General features: G+C 32.1%; 4 protein-coding genes across 8 annotated transcripts in view; all 4 read right to left on the bottom strand.

Annotated features, from left to right (window-relative positions):
• Positions 1 to 2,201, bottom strand: part of LOC138931931 (peroxisomal leader peptide-processing protease-like) — an 81,605-nt gene extending 79,404 nt beyond the window's left edge. For 2 of the 3 annotated variants that reach the window (XR_011446701.1, XM_070293222.1), the window contains exon 1: positions 1,823 to 2,201. The gene's annotated coding sequence lies outside the window, so the exon portion shown is untranslated. The remainder of the gene's footprint in view (positions 1 to 1,822) is intronic. The other variant, XM_070293221.1, reaches the window with a different exon arrangement.
• A 189-nt stretch (positions 2,202 to 2,390) lies between these two features.
• LOC138931926 (F-box/WD repeat-containing protein 9) lies at positions 2,391 to 9,731 on the bottom strand. Of its 2 annotated transcripts, XM_070293212.1 has the most exons (8): positions 9,652 to 9,731; positions 8,670 to 8,787; positions 8,168 to 8,327; positions 7,895 to 8,031; positions 7,599 to 7,819; positions 7,085 to 7,334; positions 6,742 to 7,017; positions 2,391 to 6,476 (listed from the first exon to the last, which is right to left on the bottom strand). In XM_070293212.1, the coding sequence occupies exons 2-8, from the start codon at positions 8,745 to 8,747 to the stop codon at positions 6,396 to 6,398; spliced, it is 1,203 nt and encodes a 400-aa protein (XP_070149313.1). In that variant the 5' UTR covers positions 8,748 to 8,787; positions 9,652 to 9,731; the 3' UTR covers positions 2,391 to 6,395. The 2 variants fall into 2 exon arrangements, with proteins under 2 accessions (XP_070149313.1, XP_070149312.1); XM_070293211.1 differs by lacking the exon at positions 9,652 to 9,731 and having other exon boundaries at positions 8,670 to 9,092.
• A 1,787-nt stretch (positions 9,732 to 11,518) lies between these two features.
• LOC138945097 (solute carrier family 52, riboflavin transporter, member 3-A) lies at positions 11,519 to 13,675 on the bottom strand. Its single transcript, XM_070316323.1, has one exon. The coding sequence runs from the start codon at positions 13,208 to 13,210 to the stop codon at positions 11,810 to 11,812; it is 1,401 nt and encodes a 466-aa protein (XP_070172424.1). The 5' UTR covers positions 13,211 to 13,675; the 3' UTR covers positions 11,519 to 11,809.
• A 268-nt stretch (positions 13,676 to 13,943) lies between these two features.
• On the bottom strand, positions 13,944 to 16,835 carry LOC138945096 (solute carrier family 52, riboflavin transporter, member 3-A). 2 transcript variants are annotated; one of them, XM_070316321.1, is made up of 3 exons: positions 16,525 to 16,835; positions 15,438 to 16,452; positions 13,946 to 15,372 (listed from the first exon to the last, which is right to left on the bottom strand). In XM_070316321.1, exons 2-3 carry the CDS (start codon positions 15,647 to 15,649, stop codon positions 14,292 to 14,294), a joined length of 1,293 nt encoding a protein of 430 aa, XP_070172422.1. In that variant the 5' UTR covers positions 15,650 to 16,452; positions 16,525 to 16,835; the 3' UTR covers positions 13,946 to 14,291. The 2 variants fall into 2 exon arrangements, with proteins under 2 accessions (XP_070172423.1, XP_070172422.1); XM_070316322.1 differs by lacking the exon at positions 16,525 to 16,835 and having other exon boundaries at positions 13,944 to 15,372; positions 15,438 to 15,660.
• Positions 16,836 to 18,061: the final 1,226 nt, after the last annotated feature.

Here is an 18,061-nt window from a genome sequence, read left to right as displayed (position 1 = left end):
AAGATTATCTTAGATTACCTCAGATTATCTGAGGCTACCTTAAGGGACTACATACACCTAGCGGAAGGAAAAATAGGGGGAAATTTGACAATTTTTTTTTTACAAAAGAAATTTTTTTATTAAAAAATCTCTAGTTACATCTTAAAGTAGATCCTTAATGTATATTTGGTAAAATTTTCATTATTAAATATTGAAAAATGTACCGTGGAGACGTCATTTCTTGGAAGCTGTTCGACGGTGCGGTAACCATTGTAGCTCCTCCAATTTTTATCTGAAATCAAAAACCAAAAAATTTTCTTAAAGTATATAAAAAAAGGAAGTTTTTGTCGATTTTTTAAATTGTAATTTTTCAAAAAATGGCGGCCATTTGAATGCAAAGATATAATTTTTAATCTGATACCTTCGCATTTTCAAATGGCCGCCTTTTTTCGAAAAATCAAAATTTTAAAAATCGGCTGCAATAACTTCCTTTTTTTATATACCTTAAGAAATTTTTTTGACTTTTGATTTCAGATAAAAATTAGAGGAGCTACAATGGTTATCGCTTCGTCGAACAGCTTCCAGAAGATGACCTTTCCACGACACATTTTTCAATATTTATTAATGAAAATTTTACCAAAAATACATTAAAGGACCTACTTTAAGATGTAGCTATAGATTTTTTAATAAAAATTTTTTTTATGAAAAAAAAATTGTCAAATTTCCCCCTATTTTTCCTACCGCTAGGTGTATGTAGCCCCTTAAGAGCCAACTTCACATAGGTCCTTAAGAATACCTAAAATTACCTACAGATTTTATTAGATATTACCCTTAGATTACTTAGATTTCCTATTAGATTACCCAAGATTATTTGAGAATTATTTAGAATTACCAAAAGTTACCTTGGATTATCCAAAATTTCCTTTGGATAGCCGCTGAATTACTTAGCCTTTGTACAAAAATTACCTCAGTGACCAACCCCTCGGAGTGTACTATATGAATTTTGGTTGAATTTGATAGCGGCTAATGTTCGGCTAATGATTCGGTTCACATAATAGTTGTGCAATAAAAAAAAAATGCGAGTAATTTGCCTCGATGAGATAATATTATAAAGAAATATGAATATCTATTATATAAATAACTAATATATTGATAATGTTAATATAACTTTATTGAATTTATTGTAATAGCATTAAAATAAATAAAAAAGTTTTATTTTACATGCAACTTAAAAAAATAATAAAAAATGTATAATAATACAAATAAATAACAAGAATGAAGGCTAAATAAATTTATTTTAATGCTATTACAATAAATTCGATAAAGTTATATTAACATTACCAATACATATTAGTTATTTATAATAGATATTCATATTTCTTTACAATATATTATCTCATCAAGACAATACTCGCAAAAATTCAATAACAATAAATAAATAAATAAACTTATAAATATATATTCTATACAGTGTGTTCAAAAAGTCTGTTTTTCTCAGAAAATACGCATTAATACTCTAAGTCTAAATTATTAATACTCTAATAATTATGTTTTCTCTGAAAAAAACTTTTCGTTGGAGTGAAACTTATAGATATTTGTAGATATTTATTTCAGATTTTTGCGATTATATTACATTTTTTCGTTACACATATACACACATGCACGCATACGCACACGCATACGCACGTGCACGCATACGCACGTGCACGCACACGCACGTGCACGCACACGCACGTGCACGCACACGCACGTGCACGCACACGCAAACGCACACATACAAGCACGCATATGCACATATACACGTATATTAATTCTTTATATTTGAGTAAATTTCAAAACTCACCGTTATCCCAGCAATGCCACGAGTTCAACTAGGAGTTCCGTTACACCACGATGAAACCGCTGTTATTTTTTCTATTGTATCTTCGAAGATTCAATCTTTTTTGGTGATATCGCCAACAACTTAGCACATTATCGATTATGAATTTGGCGCCATCACGTCGGCAAGCGCTAACCTCTTCGTTCGCGATTGCGAGCTTGTTTCGCACTTTCAAAAATAAGCGCGCAATGAAGCGAGTCGAACGAATGAATAATCCGATCACGAAATTGCGCTTCACGCATACGCGTGATCGCAAACTTGATTTGCGAAACTTGTTTGCATAAAACACACACAATAACCGACGCAGATGCAGCTCACTGCGAGTTACGAAAGACGCTACATGAATCGCTTGAAATTGCATCAAATGACAATGATATGAGACATGTCACGTGACATCTGGACAAGTTCAAATTTAAAAAGTCATGCAACGATCGTCGAATACGATATCGAAAACGCGGTAATGCCATAGAAATATGAGTTTTTATAGATAAGGATAGAAATATTTATTATTTGAAAAACTTGTATTTCTAAATCTTATAAATGGTTTGTCTGATATCAAGCAGAGAAAAAAAATTGCATCAAAGTAATTTTTTCATAAAGTTTGCAAACAAATAACAACATTAAACGAAATAATATAATACAGCAGAAAGATAATAATGTTGCGTGCGCGAATTGATATCGATAGATCTTGCATCGTCACTCTCACACAAACAGTCGCGCCGAAAATAATGAGACATTTTTAAGGAAGGTACTATGAAACTTTAATAACTATGATGAACAGAACAGAATATTGATAAGAGATATAATAATAATTGTAGCCGTCGAAAAAACAAGTCCGCACGGCAAGACGACGTTCGTAAAACTCTCTTTTTTACAAAACTAGAACAATACGACGCGCGCTTCGCGCGTGTTATTTGTTCTTTTTCATTAAATATTTTTAACGATGTATATACAAAATAACTGTCAAAATATGCAATGACAGCCGTTCATAAAGTAAGCGCAATGAAAGAGCCAATCAGCATCGCGAAAAAGCGATAATAATACACTTTGAGACTTTCGACCCAGACAGCACAAAACATCCTCAGGATCATCCTGAATATGTCCAGGACGGTTCAGGACATTTGTAGGATGTTTTAAGATATTATTATAAATATATTTATAAAAGTTTAATATGCATACATAATTATTTTTAGTTGTGTCGGCTATTTTATATAATTTAAAAATCTTAAGTATTATAATAAGTATTAATGTCCTATAAATGTCCATTGGATAACCCCTGGATGTCTGTAGGATATATCTGCCCTGTCTATTATATTGGATGTCTTTTGGATTTCCAGAGGACATATAGATGTGCAATTAATTGTTAACGTTAATTTCGTTTAATATTAATAATTGAATTTGATGCGCACATTTTCATATATCACGAAAGCCTCAAATATTAAAGAACGGTGAACTATTTTTAATATTAGATTTTTAATATTGGCAGTAAATAACAAAACATAATTTTAATTTATATTTAAATTTTAAAATTTGCTCCTTGAAACATACGAAAAATATCCCTAACATATCCTATAAAAATCCTTAGGATGTTCCACAGGATCTTCCTGGATTCTCCAGAGGTTAATATACGGCTATCATTTACTCTTCCTCAGGACATCCAGAGGAGATCTGAGGATTACAATAGGATATCCTGAGGATATCCTACATGTATGTCCTGGATGCCCTTTGGACGTCCTAAGGACATCCTTGTGCTATCTGGGTAAGGATCCGTTCTTGTTTATCAACAACCCTCTTAGCAACGTGCTAAATGGGTAAGAGAGATCTCCCAGAGACAGATACATCAATTATCAAAAGCGATATTTGGCGATCGTTTGGTACATGTACCAATCTGTACGAGAATGTTTTCGCGTGGTTAGTAATTTATATATTAGTAGAGGCGTGGCTAGCCATTTTGATATCTATCTAATTGATACCACGCTATACCAAGCAGTGAAACAGGGTATATGTTGTTAGTTACTGGTAAGTTGCAAATATGCGCCAAATATAATACCATGTTTTTTACATATCAATTTGTAATTACTCAAATTTATTTTGAGTATTTAATATGCTTTGAAGCATGTCTCTATATAACAGTAAATTATCTTTAGCGCGTATAGAAAAGAACCAGTATGTTTTAGTGAAATAGTTGCTGATACATATACCAGAATAAGCTCCACCCCTACCAATAACAACCCTATTTCATGTATCAAACGATCGCCAAAAATCGCATAATCGCCATAGATGTCACGCAGAAACGAAACACAAGGAGCGCACGCAACACAATAATAAAAACAAGATATAATTAATGTGTCTCTATATAACTTTATATATTATATTATGGAATCACACGCGTATTTTATATATAATAGTCTTATTGAAAAAATTAGAAATATATATATTAAAGCAATATATCTATATAACAATTATAAAATGCATATAGAAATTATCCATTAATTAATCTTTTATTTTGAATAATATAGAAACAGGCAAATAAGAGCCAATTATTTAATTAGAAATAATTTAATCAAATAGATTCGATTTGAACGTTTCGATCTCAGTTCAGACTATCTTCAGCAACTAATACAGAGAGAAAAAGAAAGGAAACAAAAATGATGCAACAATTAACACAAGTATAGTTAATTAACACAAATAAACATAAGATGTCGAAGTAAATACGTACATGATAAAAATGGATAGAGATGTACTCTTAAAAATTCAACTGCCCTTATGACCCTCGGAGGAGAATATACATGGCAAGTCCATCGATTCCGGCCGTTGTGAGAACAAGAAACATTGACGAATCGGTCGTATTGTTGATTACGACATCGAGTTAATGAAAAATTTTTTTAAAAACACACTACAAAAAAAGCCGGAGAGTTAAAAAACGATAATTGTGTAGAATTAGGCCTATTCTGAATTTTAATAAATATGATCGGATCTTTCGATAACTCTTTGTTGTGACTTCAACAGTGATAATCAGTCAGGGGAGTCCGCCCGCATCACCTTCATCCCCCTAAAAAATCGAAAAACTCCCAAAATTATCAAAGCAAGCGAGGCCCACAACCCAAACCAAATTATAGTTTTAAATCAGAAATAGGTTTGGGTTAGGTTATATCTTCCGGAAATGGAGCCCCCCGTCGGGGAGACGGAACCCATACATATACTTTGCAAAGCAAAGCGAGGTCCACCTCACAATTGTTATATGAATGGAAAAGTGTATGCGTGGAAGCAGTGGGTTCCGACCCCCCCCCCCCCCCTCACCTATGGGTGGGCTTCACTTCCGAAAGATATAACCCAAACTTATTTCTGATCTAAAACTAAAATTTGGTTTGGGTTGCGGGATGGACTTTATAATACATAATTACCTAAGTTTCGGTAATTTTGGGGGTTTTTAGTTTTTTTGGGGGTGGAGGTGATGGGGGACGAATTCCTCCGACTGATTATCACTATTGGAATCACAACAAACAATTTTACCGAAAGATCCGATCATATTTGTCAAAATTCAGAAAAGGCCTTATTCTACTGGTATCTATATAATTACCTAAAAAACTTCCAGCAAGCTGTGAGATGAAAGAGAGACTCACTGAAACCTCCGAAAAGACAAAAGGCTGAAGAGAATGAAAAGTTACTGTCAAACTGTTAAATTGTTCGATTAAAACTAACGAATAACAATGATCAATGTCAAGGTTTAAAAATAAGGGTATACATATCATAGCGGATTAATGATGTCAGTCATCGCGGGAGTTTAAAACTTGGCATGTTTTCTAATATCGATACATGGTGTTAATGTAAACTTTTTAGATATTAGAGAATATGCCTAAGCTTTAAATTCCCGCAATGACTGACGTCATTAGTCCGCTATAATACGTATATCCTTATTTTTAAATCTTGATATTGATCATTGTTACTCGTTAGTTTTAATCGAACAATGTAACAGTGTGACAGTTATTTTCTGTTCTCTTTTATCTTTTCGAAGGTTTCGGTGAGTCTCTTTTTCATCTCACAACTTGCTGGAAGTTTTTCAACTTTCCGGCTTTTTTATAACATGTTTTTTTTTTTTAATTTTTCATTAACTCGATGCCGTAATCAACAATACGACAGATTTGTCAATGTTTCTTGTTTTCACAACGGCCGGAACCGATGAGAAACTCGCCATGTATATCCTCCTTCGAGGATCATAAGGGCAGTTGAGTTTTTGAGAGTACATCTCTGTCTTTTTTTATTATGTACGTATTTACTTCGACATCTTATGTTTATTGATGTTAATTGACTGTACTCGTGTCAATTGTTGCATAATTTTTGTTTTCTTTTTTTTCTCTCTGTATTAGTTGCTGAAGATGGTCTGAACTGAGAACGAAACGTTCAAATCGAATCTACTTGATTATTTCTACAATTACATAACACCTCTGTCTGTGTGTTTATTTCTGCGTCTGGCTCTTATTCACCTGTTTCTATATTATTCATATTATCTTATATTAGAGCCTTTTTATTTAATTTTTTAATCTTTTATTGAACACATCGGTCGATATACTATGATTTCGCTGCCAGATATTGCGAGAATACCGTTTTGGTAATCCATCTATAAAATGAAAAGCATAAAAAATATATTTTTATCATAATATCAGCTGCAATATCAGATATTATAAACTAGATACATTATAAAAAGTTTCAGAAAAAAATTTGCTAATATTTTATAGATATAATGATAAAATCTGATTACACATAAAATGTAATATAAATAAAAATTTGTTTTCAAGTTTTATCTCATATTTGATGCAAAGGCGTTTATTATAATGACTTTTCGTCTTGATATATAATACTTTTTGTATAACATGTGTACTTACTCTTGCAATTGCTCCAAAAGATGAACATAAAGTAGCCATGGATTTCGGTGGATCCGTAGGACTCAAAATTCTAACAGTGCCGTCTGTGGAACTCGTTATCAGATTTCCGCGCGTCAAATGCACCCCCGTTATCCCTTTTGTATGTTCAGTAGAGTAAGATTTTACTAGTTCAAAGTCATTTTTCGGATTTAAAACATGCAGTTTGGCGATGCTGTCCCCGATACAAACACAATCTTGTTGCATGTTCATGCACATGGGAAACGCTTCGCCTGGAATCTACAAAATATCTACAATATCACATATACTTTCTTTTTTCTTTGTTGAAATATATAAGTAATATTACTGTGATATATTTCATGGTTCGTCCAGCTCTTTGATCCCAAATAGACACCGTCTTATCCTCGCTAGCAGATAAGATGTATTCGGAATTCATTGCCAGTTTAATAACAGCTCCTCCGTGCGATCGATATTGTCTGATCGGCTTTTCTCCCGATCTCGAATCGAAGACGAATACGGTTCTCATATACGAACCAGTCGCAAAAAGACTCTGTTCTGGACACGACGACACGCACAGCAGTGCACCCGACACACTCCTGAAAGTTTTTTTTTATTAGTTCTTATTAAAATTATTTGCGCAAAATAATAATAGGCAACATCAATTAATGGAGCAAATAAACTTTAGAACTGCATTATGTCCGAGTTCTTTATCAATTGCAATATTTATATTTGAATAAATTTAATACAAATTATTTTAATACAAATTTAATAAAAATTTCTTATAGAAATAGAAATTATTCTGCTCGCTCAGTCGTTCTATCATGAAAAGATCGGAAAAAAAAAATTTCGTTATTGTGTACATTTTGTAAGTTTTCTGTTGCACAAGACCAATATTAGTAAGCATCCATGATTTAACGCTCTGATCCCAACTACAACTATAGATAGTATTATCTATTGTTGTCAGATCCCAAATCCATCCATTATGCGCAGATCTTATATTACAGGTACTGTGAGCCAGGGGTCCATACTTCATGTAAATCAGACTGCGATCTCTCGCACCAGCAATATAAGCAGTGCCGTCCTGTATATTAGGGTCATATTATATATCAGTTTTTATAAAGAGAAATGTCGAAAAATGCTTAAATAATATACTTACATGCATCAGTAGTAGAGCATCTACTGTGCTGCCCTGTGGACGTGAAGCTATTTTCTGCATAGAGCATTCCTTCCATAGAGCTCTTTGTTTTTCAATCGCAACACATGATAATTTCCAAAATAGTTTGTCAGGCTTTGCTAAAATTATGTTAATTATATATATGCCACTTTTAATATAAAACTAATATAAAATGTTAATATAAACAATGTTTGATATTTATTTACTAAATGAGTATTTACGTAAAGTAATAAGGTACTATCAATTTGAGCTAACCAGGACGCAAAAGCGGGTAACTAGTATCTGGCCATATATGATTAATTCGCGCTTTCCATAATGAATCATCTTTTAAAATCAGATAGAATTGTCTACATACTAGGCTCAAACTGTGCACTAATGTTGACGCTTTTAAGAAGGAACATATATGCAGGAATATCTGAAACGCAGCATAAATAAATTAAATAATGTGAATGAATTAGTTCGGTCTAATTAAACAAACAATACATACACACACACACATAAAATAAAAGAAAACTTGAGAGAGAGAGAGAGAGAGAGAGAGAGAGAGAGAGAGAGAGAGAGAGAGAGAGAGAGAGAGAGAGAGAGAGGAAAATAAGGCATTCACACATTGTTTATTTAATACTTTACTTATAACTTTACTGCATCGACAAGCAACTAACAAAACAAAATGATAACAAAGATAATAAATGACAGCGGAAACAATTTCGCGCATATGTGTACGTGTGTGAGAGAAATAAAACTGGCATTCCGTACGAACCTCGACCGGGAGATCCAACAATGACACTTGTGTATCTTTCTCGCTGTCGTATGCACAACTTGCATTCCCATCATCCATTTTTCCTCGTTCCGTGCGATTCTAAATATCCTCATTCGATCTATTCGAAAATAACGTGAGAAGTCAACAAAGAAGGAATAATCGTTGTATTTAAATACTTTTGATGTTTATCGTCGATTCGTGTAATCAAACGAGTGTCGACGCGAACTCTGTATGCACTTATATACAGCTGTCAACTGTCAACAGCTGTAAATACATCACTGTGATTGCGTTCGGGAAACCCCCTTACGCGCTAAAAGCATCATTTTATTTTTGTTATTTACTAAAAGTTGAACAAGAATAGAGAACGCTCATAGTGCTAAAAGCATATTCTCGAACGCACCCTATGTATTTGTGTATGACTTTAACTATATACTTATGGCCACTGAACTATATACCATACTGGAACGCGCATGGCTCTGCTGATTGGCGGCCAGAAATGTGGGACTGCGAGAGTTGTCGCTTCTCAGATCTGTTCTTGCCTATCTAACTACGTCGACCATGTGACCAGATGTACTATCCGTTCTAAAACCGTTATCACAGTTTCATGTGCAGTTTTTTAAAATACACTTTACTATTTTTCATATTTATTTTAATTCTCTGCTTCTTAACGTTTTCAACCATCTAGCATAGAAATAAATATTTGCATGGTATTAAAGATCGCGTGTGATTTGGTGTGATTACGTGACAGGACGATGTTTTCAGTCATGGTAGTTCACGGTAAAAAAAAGACGGCTCCGAAAAGCTGCAGCTATCCTTTAGTGGCCGCGGTAGTAATGGTGGGAGCATAGCCGTGCGCGTTCCAGTATGGTATATATAATTCAGTGCTTATGGCACAGATTAATAGACAGACAGACATACAGATAGCCAAAGGCCCGAATGAAGACGAAACCGACATTTCCGTGCAATACATTTTGCCCCTTACCGACTCATTTTGCTCCTGGTTTGAATCTGGACTAAACTCCGTTGATTTTACAAAGAGACTTTGCCCCTGTTTCGAGTCCAGCCTAAATTCTTTTGATTTTATCAACAGACTTTGCCTCTGGTGCCAGTCCAGGCTAATTCATCATGAAACGAATGAAATGACCGGAAATAAGTTGGCGCTAGAAATTCATATTTTTTAATAATTAATAGCTCAAACGATTGCTCCTTAATTGCTCCGTCAGAATCCACAATTGCTCCCCTTTTAAAATTAATAATTTTTAAAATATTTACAAAAAAAACGTAAAATTTATCAATTTTTCATTCAAAAACATATTTTCAGTAGTTTTCTGCAACTATATTCAGCATAAAACGATTATTCCTTAATTGCTCCATCATTATTTTCATGATTTATTGCATTTTTTTTATTGAAAATTAACAAATTAATCATTTCTCAAGCGACGTCGTCGTCATCTATCGACCGCTTATCGGAATTATATGACTCAGAAACCAATGGCGAGAATATTCAAACATAATATAACATAAAACGATTGCTCCTTAATTGATTTATCTCATTATTCTGTACATAAAAGTATTACAGTAAGATTATCAAAATATGTCAGATTAAAATATAAAATAACTCAAAAAGTACTTAATGAAAAAATACTTTATTATAATATTTTGGAAAGCTCTCGAGATAAGTTACAAGAATATGTAATGAAAAATAGGGGGTTCCATTTAAAAAAATCAAAGTGATTTTTATATGATCTTGACGCCCAGTAAACACAAAGCAAAAGTAATATAATATCAATATTATAATTTCCCACTCAACAATGTAACTGCAATATAACATGCCTTGTATGTAACAATCATATTGTTGAGTGGGAAATTATAACATTAATGTTATGTTACTGTTACTTTGTGTTTACTGGGCGGTGCTATTTAAGATCATACTAATATTATTATATATAATACACCACATAGAGCTCTACAACCTTTGCATGAAACATTTTTCATGAAAATGCGTTGTTTCCTCAAAAAACTGCTGATGTAGGCGCTCTGTATACATATATAAGATAATAATATTTATTGAATAAATAAATATTATTAATATATATTTAATATTTGTTATTAGGTTATAAAACCTAAATAATCGTCAACTTTAACTATTAATATCTCACTTCGCGGGGCAGAGCGACACTTTTGCTATATTTTCATTTTGTGCAAAAACGCGTAGAATAAGCATAATTTTATCGATATTTGAGGTGAGGCCGCTAAATTGTATAATTATCTTATATTTATATTTATATAACAATAAAAATATATTAGGAATTTTTTTTATTGCAATTTATATTAATAAAATATCTACATCTGATTGTAAATTTTTTCAACAATATTTTTGCGTATTTTATTGTAATTATATGACAATATATACTATATGTGTATATATATATATATATATATATATATATATATATATGTGATATATATAATTATTTATCGTTAACAATAAGCAACAATATCCATCTGTTTATGAAGATACAATTCTATATAAAAATTAAATATACTTTCGTTATTAAAATATATATTTCGTTGAATATTTTATTTATTAATATTAATATTTATTTGTTAAATATATATATATGTATGCCTGCATACTTCAAAAGTAGTTGCAAATGTGCATATATATTATATACTAATACATACATACATACATATACATACATACATACATATACATACATACATACATATACATACATACATACATACATACATACATATATATATATATATATATATATATATATATATATATATATGAAAATCTTTTATAATAGAAACTTAGTTTCTCATTATTTTAATTGGATAAACCATTTTAAATACTTTATTAAAAAAAATTTAATATGAAAAACATATACATATTACATCATACTGACATTATTTATATAAAACATTTTTCATATCGTTTTTCATTCACAGATACGTTTTTTTCAGGCTATTTAAAAATAAAAATACATTATCTTTATCTGTATTGGTATCCTTATGAAAACATTTAATTTTTTTTTTTAAATGCTATAGTCTTTTATTTTTATTATTGCATTTTAATTCACATATCAAAATTACTTGCATTATTATACAGAGCTTTTTGGTAATTCTCTTTAAACAGAACAGGATTCATACATCTTGAAAATACTGGTAAAATTGATTAAAACAAACGAAATAATTGCACCGCTCGCCGAGCCCGCTTGCATAACTATGCCTATATTGAAAAGTGCCTTATTTGAAGAAGATATATGTTTCAGGAGAGACACGATTATGAGCTTTAAATACGATATGACTCCCGATAGGATGATCCAGAACAAAACAATTAATCCTACACCGATTGTCGTTTTTCGCAACGGTGGAGCAGGAGACAATAAAGCTATGCATATAACATAGCATCCAACGATTAAGCATATCAGAGATAGATAATTGATATTCTTTATATTTGATACCTTGATCCAGAATGTCAAGAAACATGCAAGTGGGTTGACGAATTGGGCACAAGTGATGGATAACTGATAAGCAAGATGGCCATATGGTAGACACGAGTAAGATTGGATACTTGGGAGAAATCCATTACTAAAGAAGCAACAAATTCCAATTAAGATGTATAAATAAATTTTCTTGAGTACGTATAAATTATTTGCTTTTTTTAATGTAAAACAATTTGCTTTTTCGCTTTCTTTTCTTGGTAATATCTGATCAATGTACCAGACATTAGTGCTACTATCAAACTCGTTATGTCGCTTATAATCTACTAATTGTACTTTAGTTTGTGTAAAAAAGTTAGGATCATGAAAGTTCTTCCTGCTTTGTACAAACCGAGAATATCGTAAAATGATAAATGCGACAAGCGACAAAACAAGTACAAAAGTCAAACATAGGAAGTAATATTGTCCTGGAAACTTTACATGGGATGCATTAAGAGAAATTATTTCTGTTGTATTGTATTCTAAGCATTCTCCTACACCTTGTATCAATACTACTATACTTGGCAGTACACCGCTCAAACCTTCCCCAATGAAGTAGGACACGATATAAATATCATCGAAGTCACGAAGATAAGGCATGAACAGTACAGAGCTGAAACAACCGACCAGAGCGTTAAAGAATACCGAGACAAGTAAAATCAGGCTATGTTTTTCACCATTGATGACAGTTGTTTTATCATAAAAGAATATCAGTAATCCCATTGCGAGAATTTGTAAGCACAGTAAGCATAATATGCACAACGATTCGTTCAACTTGTATTTCTTCTTACATAAGAAGGTATATATCGCAGGACCCACATTCGCGGATTGCGCCACTATTACTATGTATGCGGGTAAATTCCAACCTTCCGGAGCAATATTGACAAGTAGCGGCAGTTCAATGAATATTCCATTGACGCCGATCCAAGTGGATACACCAAACAAGATTACGAGAAGATGGATGATTGCACGGCCACATTTGACATGTCCAAGATAATGATTAACTTGTAAATCATCTCTCATTGTATATATTTCTGATCTCTTCATTTATTCCTGTACAATAGGAAATAATTGGTATTTGATTTTATATATATATATATAGTTCCGCTAATAATTAAAAAGATAGTTATTGACATACTTTGAATGAAATAAATTGACCACTCAATACTGATATTCGAAAGCTCAAATTCAAATATGTATTAATAAGCATTAAAATATCACAGATACATGTTATGTACTTCCAAACATAAGTAACGATAACCAACTCTGCTCTGCATAAACTTATTAAGAGCAGAGAGTCAGAAGGAGATATAATAAGAGTTAGGAAATAAAAAAATTGCCTATCTGGTTCTTAATCTGCTCAATGAAATTTATCAGATAAAACTGAGCATCAGTTATGTGATCATAAAAGACTACATATTCAAGTTACACACAAGTTTAATTTAAGCACTGTATGTTGTATAATCTGGTACAGATCTAATTATAAAAAAAGCTTCAACATAACTATGTTCAAATATTAAATATCTAATTTATTGTTAAATATCTATTCTAAAAAAATTGAGATTGCTTCATTGAATTTTCTTTTTATCTATTTTATACTATCAAATTATAAATAATTAGAAAAAAGCAAACGTAATAAGGAGAAAATTATTACACAAATATAATTCAATATTCTTATGCATTTTAAAATAGTAAAATTTATATAATTTTAAAATATTAATATAAAAATATAATATTGTTTCGTGACATATTTTTATTTTCATAAAAATAATTGTTTAATGCTCTTTTTACTGAATTTTATGTACATCATCCAAGTCATTTTTGCTGCATATATAATATGCGTTTTACATCTGTTCAATTATACAACAATTAATAATAAAAGATCACAATAACTTGTGTATAAATATATGGAGATTAAAATTGTAAAATTCATTAACAAAAAATTTGATCCCTATGTTTATAGAAAATTAATTCTAAAAAGTTAGTAAATATAGTAACTATTGAATAATATATCTCTCAATATGCATAAACATTTTTGATTATAGAACTAAAAAAAGTATTATAAAATAATCTGTTTTTTATCACCATTATCTGTGCAAATAATTAATAAGACTAAGTACAGGCTACATTAATCTTCCATAAGATATGCGCAAGGAGAATAAGACTGAAATACTTTTGCATAATTAACCAAACCGAATGTGGTGATCGCACCTAACAGAGATCCGATTTGTGTCGCGACACCAGTGTAATAAAGACCTCTTCCAGGATCGGGCCGATACAAAGTTGTAATGCCCATCTTTACAAAACCTATTAAACCGCAAAGAGTTATCCACAAAACGACTACCATAAATTCACCCACCCACGAATGTTGGAAGGGAGGATAAGGTGATTTCGTCGCCAAGTATAAAACGATGCCTGAAAGTATTAAAATAATTGCCGTAAGGATATTAAGGAGTTTAATTGCAGGTGTTTCAATAAAGAAACCTAAAGACATAGCCAATGGACCAGCTATGGAAGCTAACGTGACTGTTAAATGATATGCGATACTGCCATATGGTAGACAGGAATACGACTGTATACTTGGTAAAGTACCATTGCCGAGAAAGCAGACTATGGCCATCATGATTAATAAATAATAGTATGTATGTTTGGGCATTTTCCAACCGGAATTAGTTTTGTAACTAGGTGGTGCTGTTGTATCAGTTGGTAACATTTCCATACTATTTGGAAGCTTGACTCTTTCTCCAAGTGCCATAGGCAAAAGATTTAAGCCTAAGAATGACAGAAAACTCAAACATAATAAAGTACCGATAAAGATGAAAAATATCTGAGTAGAGAATCTCGGATCTGATTTGGGAATGAACTCTAGATTGGTCGATCCTGGTTTAGTAATATTGATGCACACTTGATTGCTACCAACACCTTGAATTAGAGCAACTGTGCTCGGTACAAACCCGCTCAGTCCTTCTCCGACCAGATAAGATACCAAATAAATCTCACGGTAATTCCTCATGTATGGCATGAAGAGTACAGAGCTTGTACATCCAACGAGGGCAGTCACAAACATCAGTGACAGAAGGGCGGTCGAATGTTCTTTACCAAACACAACTGATGTATGATTGTATAGCCAACTCAATGCGATACAGGCGCATGTTCCTGCGCTCAATAGCGCATAAATAATATATTTATCATATGCCCAAGCAGTATACCTGAAATAGATATTTGTGTCAGATTTGTCATGTAATCATTCTGAGACAAAACAGAAGAGACTTACTTTATATACAAAGTATAAAGTATGGGTCCTAAATTGGCGAATTGCACCAGCATTACCATGTGCGCAGGCAGACTCCACTCTTCTGGTGCAGTGTGCACTATAAGCGGTAGTTGTACATATATGCCATTTACACCGATCCAAGCACCCAGGCCAAACATCAGCGCGAGGAAATCGACCAACAATCTTCGGTTGCTTAATCGTTGGGTCAGCATTTTGCTTTTGTTTCAGAATGAGTGCTTATATTTGAAAATAATGAATGCCTCTGGTTGTTGCTTTTTGTTACTTGTTAGTGAAATCTTTCGAAAATTTGTTTTGATATTCACCTTCTTACAGACGGATAATACGATAACATCAAACAGATACTTGTTATCGTATCGTTAAGATAACAAAATTTTTTCTTAACCAAAATAAAGCAACAAACATCACATTTGACATAAAAGCGTGAAAGTCATAAGACCATCATTCGGAATCACTGATTAGTCAAAATGAGATTTTTTTTCGTACTATCAGCAGTTTTTGCCAAAATATTCCATATCTTTCAATGACAGGTCACTGCCATAACCTGCACACGTGGAAAATGTCAGAGGATATCAGTTTTATTCTATAAAGACTTTCGCATATCCACGTTCACGTGTCCCCAAGTGATCGATGATCGACTCTATGACGAAATTCGAGTGTTCAACAATTGTTCGACTGTGTGGGCGATTCTTGTCGATGTCTCGATTATTGAAAAATCATCTGTTGTCACTTGTAGATGCTCGTCATCATCATCTATATAATTGCATAATCAAATTTGAAATCAAAAAGAGAATAAGACATATTTCTCATTTATTATTTCTTTATAATTCACTGGAAATATTTTCAGTTCGTTGATGTTCCGTCAGAGCATGTAACAATCTTGATAGTCTATTAAAATTTTTTTTTTTTTTTTCTCTCCTTCTCTCTCCGAAGTTTATACTTTTATTTGAAATTCCAGAGACGAAAAAAATTGGAATGTTCCGTTTGTCGATCAGTTCTATAAAGAATAATTTAAAAAATCATAAATGTATACAATTAACACGCAATTATTTTTGCGACTAATACTTGCAATTATAGCCAAAAGTTAATAGAGTTGATGGGGTTATATAATGTATCATATACAATTCGATAAACATGGCACGGGCGACATCACTTTACGCCTTTTAATTTTTGCACTTTTTGCGGTAACGTGCTTCCTTGTCTTATAGAAAAAAAAATTTCAATAAATATTTCCGTGACTATAACGCGTGTGCTTCACTGACTAACGCGTGACCGCGATCGCGAAATTTCGAATGATCTCGAATCTCGAGAACAAGCGCTCGCGTATTCGCGTGTATCGAGTGACTAGCTTTACCAAGGAAGGGGAGTGTGTCCCCACCAAAGACACCTGTTGAATCGGATCATCATCCGATATGATGAATGGCTGAAACGGCTCTTTTGTAATAAATGAGCTACCCAGTAAATTATCTCTACTCCGCAAAAAGTAGATAAAACTTCAACGAACTGACTGTAATGAATTGCTTCAAAAAAAGAAAAAGAAATAAAGAGATTGTCTCATATGTTAAATTAATTTTTTTGACACCTCATTTTCAATGACACGAATAAATTTTCTAAAATATAAATATTTAGTAAATGAAATATTTAAAATATAGCATTTATATAGCGTTTTTTTTTTAAATTTCTAAATTATATATTACGGAATATATTCACACACACAATGAGAGATATTAATTATTATTAAATAATATTTCATATTGTCGCAAAAAAAATGTATTATATTTTTGTATTGAAAATTGGATCGTGCAGTTTATCAATCTGTTAATTATTATATTAATGTAGAGGATTATCTGGATGATGGGACGATATTATACGAATTGAATACGATAGATTGAATATAGCAAGAACTTTATAAAAGACGAGGCAGACTCACAGATGGTTTAAGTACATTAGTATTTGTCTCAAAACTCTTGAGAGCATGTTTTGCGTTCACATTTTATATTTTTTTCTGTTTTTTAATCATTTTTAATAGAATCACACACGAATGAAAAAAGGTCGCAGAAAAAGGTGCTCTTGCATTGTGCTCGAAAGTTGTACGGATATATATATATATATACACACACACGCATATATATATATATATATATATATATATATATATATATATATATATATAACATTAATTTAAAGGAGTCCTCGTTTTTTTTTTTTTTTTTATGACAGGTGGAAAAAGGAAACGCCGAACTATGCTTGACACAAGCTTCCTCGTATTGCGCCATAGTATGGCAGCCAATTTTTTTTCCTCTTATCTGCAGATAATAAATATGCATAAGTATAAACAATAAAGTGAAGTTCTAATCATGACATTTCGCGGAAACGAAAATCGCGTCTATTTATTTTTTTGTTCCGCTAACGTTTGACAATGTTTCTTCCTTCGTTTATGGGCAATTGAATAATATACAGGGTGTCCCCAATTTAAATGGCAAAACTTCAGGAGCGTGTAGGGGACCGAAAAGCTAAGACAGAAAGTCCTTTAGGGGTTTGCTCGTTTTTGCCCCATTTTGGAGAAAATCACAAAACATGAAACAAAACAAGTTTTCGTTTTTTTA

The sequence above is a fragment of the Polyergus mexicanus genome, unplaced genomic scaffold, assembly GCF_030449975.1.
Source record: "Polyergus mexicanus isolate NDT 795.1 unplaced genomic scaffold, iyPolMexi1.0 SCAF_3, whole genome shotgun sequence".
Lineage (NCBI taxonomy): Eukaryota > Metazoa > Arthropoda > Insecta > Hymenoptera > Formicidae > Polyergus > Polyergus mexicanus.
The sequence above is the reverse complement of the archived record's forward strand: the minus strand, read 5'-3'. Positions and strand labels throughout refer to the sequence as shown.

What these genes read in the sequence shown, in the direction of transcription:
- LOC138931926 (XM_070293212.1), bottom strand. Translation starts at nt 8,747, where the DNA reads ATGGATGATGGGAATGCAAGTTGTGCATACGACAGCGAGAAAGATACA. An exon ending in TGTTGGATCTCCCGGTCGAG is followed by an intron (nt 8,328 to 8,669) that starts GTTCGTACGGAA and finishes GCTGCGTTTCAG; the next exon opens with ATATTCCTGCATATATGTTC. An exon ending in ATGCTCTACTACTGATGCAT is followed by an intron (nt 7,820 to 7,894) that starts GTAAGTATATTA and finishes CCTAATATACAG; the next exon opens with GACGGCACTGCTTATATTGC.
- LOC138945097 (XM_070316323.1), bottom strand. Translation starts at nt 13,210, where the DNA reads ATGAAGAGATCAGAAATATATACAATGAGAGATGATTTACAAGTTAAT.
- LOC138945096 (XM_070316321.1), bottom strand. Translation starts at nt 15,649, where the DNA reads ATGCTGACCCAACGATTAAGCAACCGAAGATTGTTGGTCGATTTCCTC. An exon ending in CTTTATACTTTGTATATAAA is followed by an intron (nt 15,373 to 15,437) that starts GTAAGTCTCTTC and finishes TATCTATTTCAG; the next exon opens with GTATACTGCTTGGGCATATG.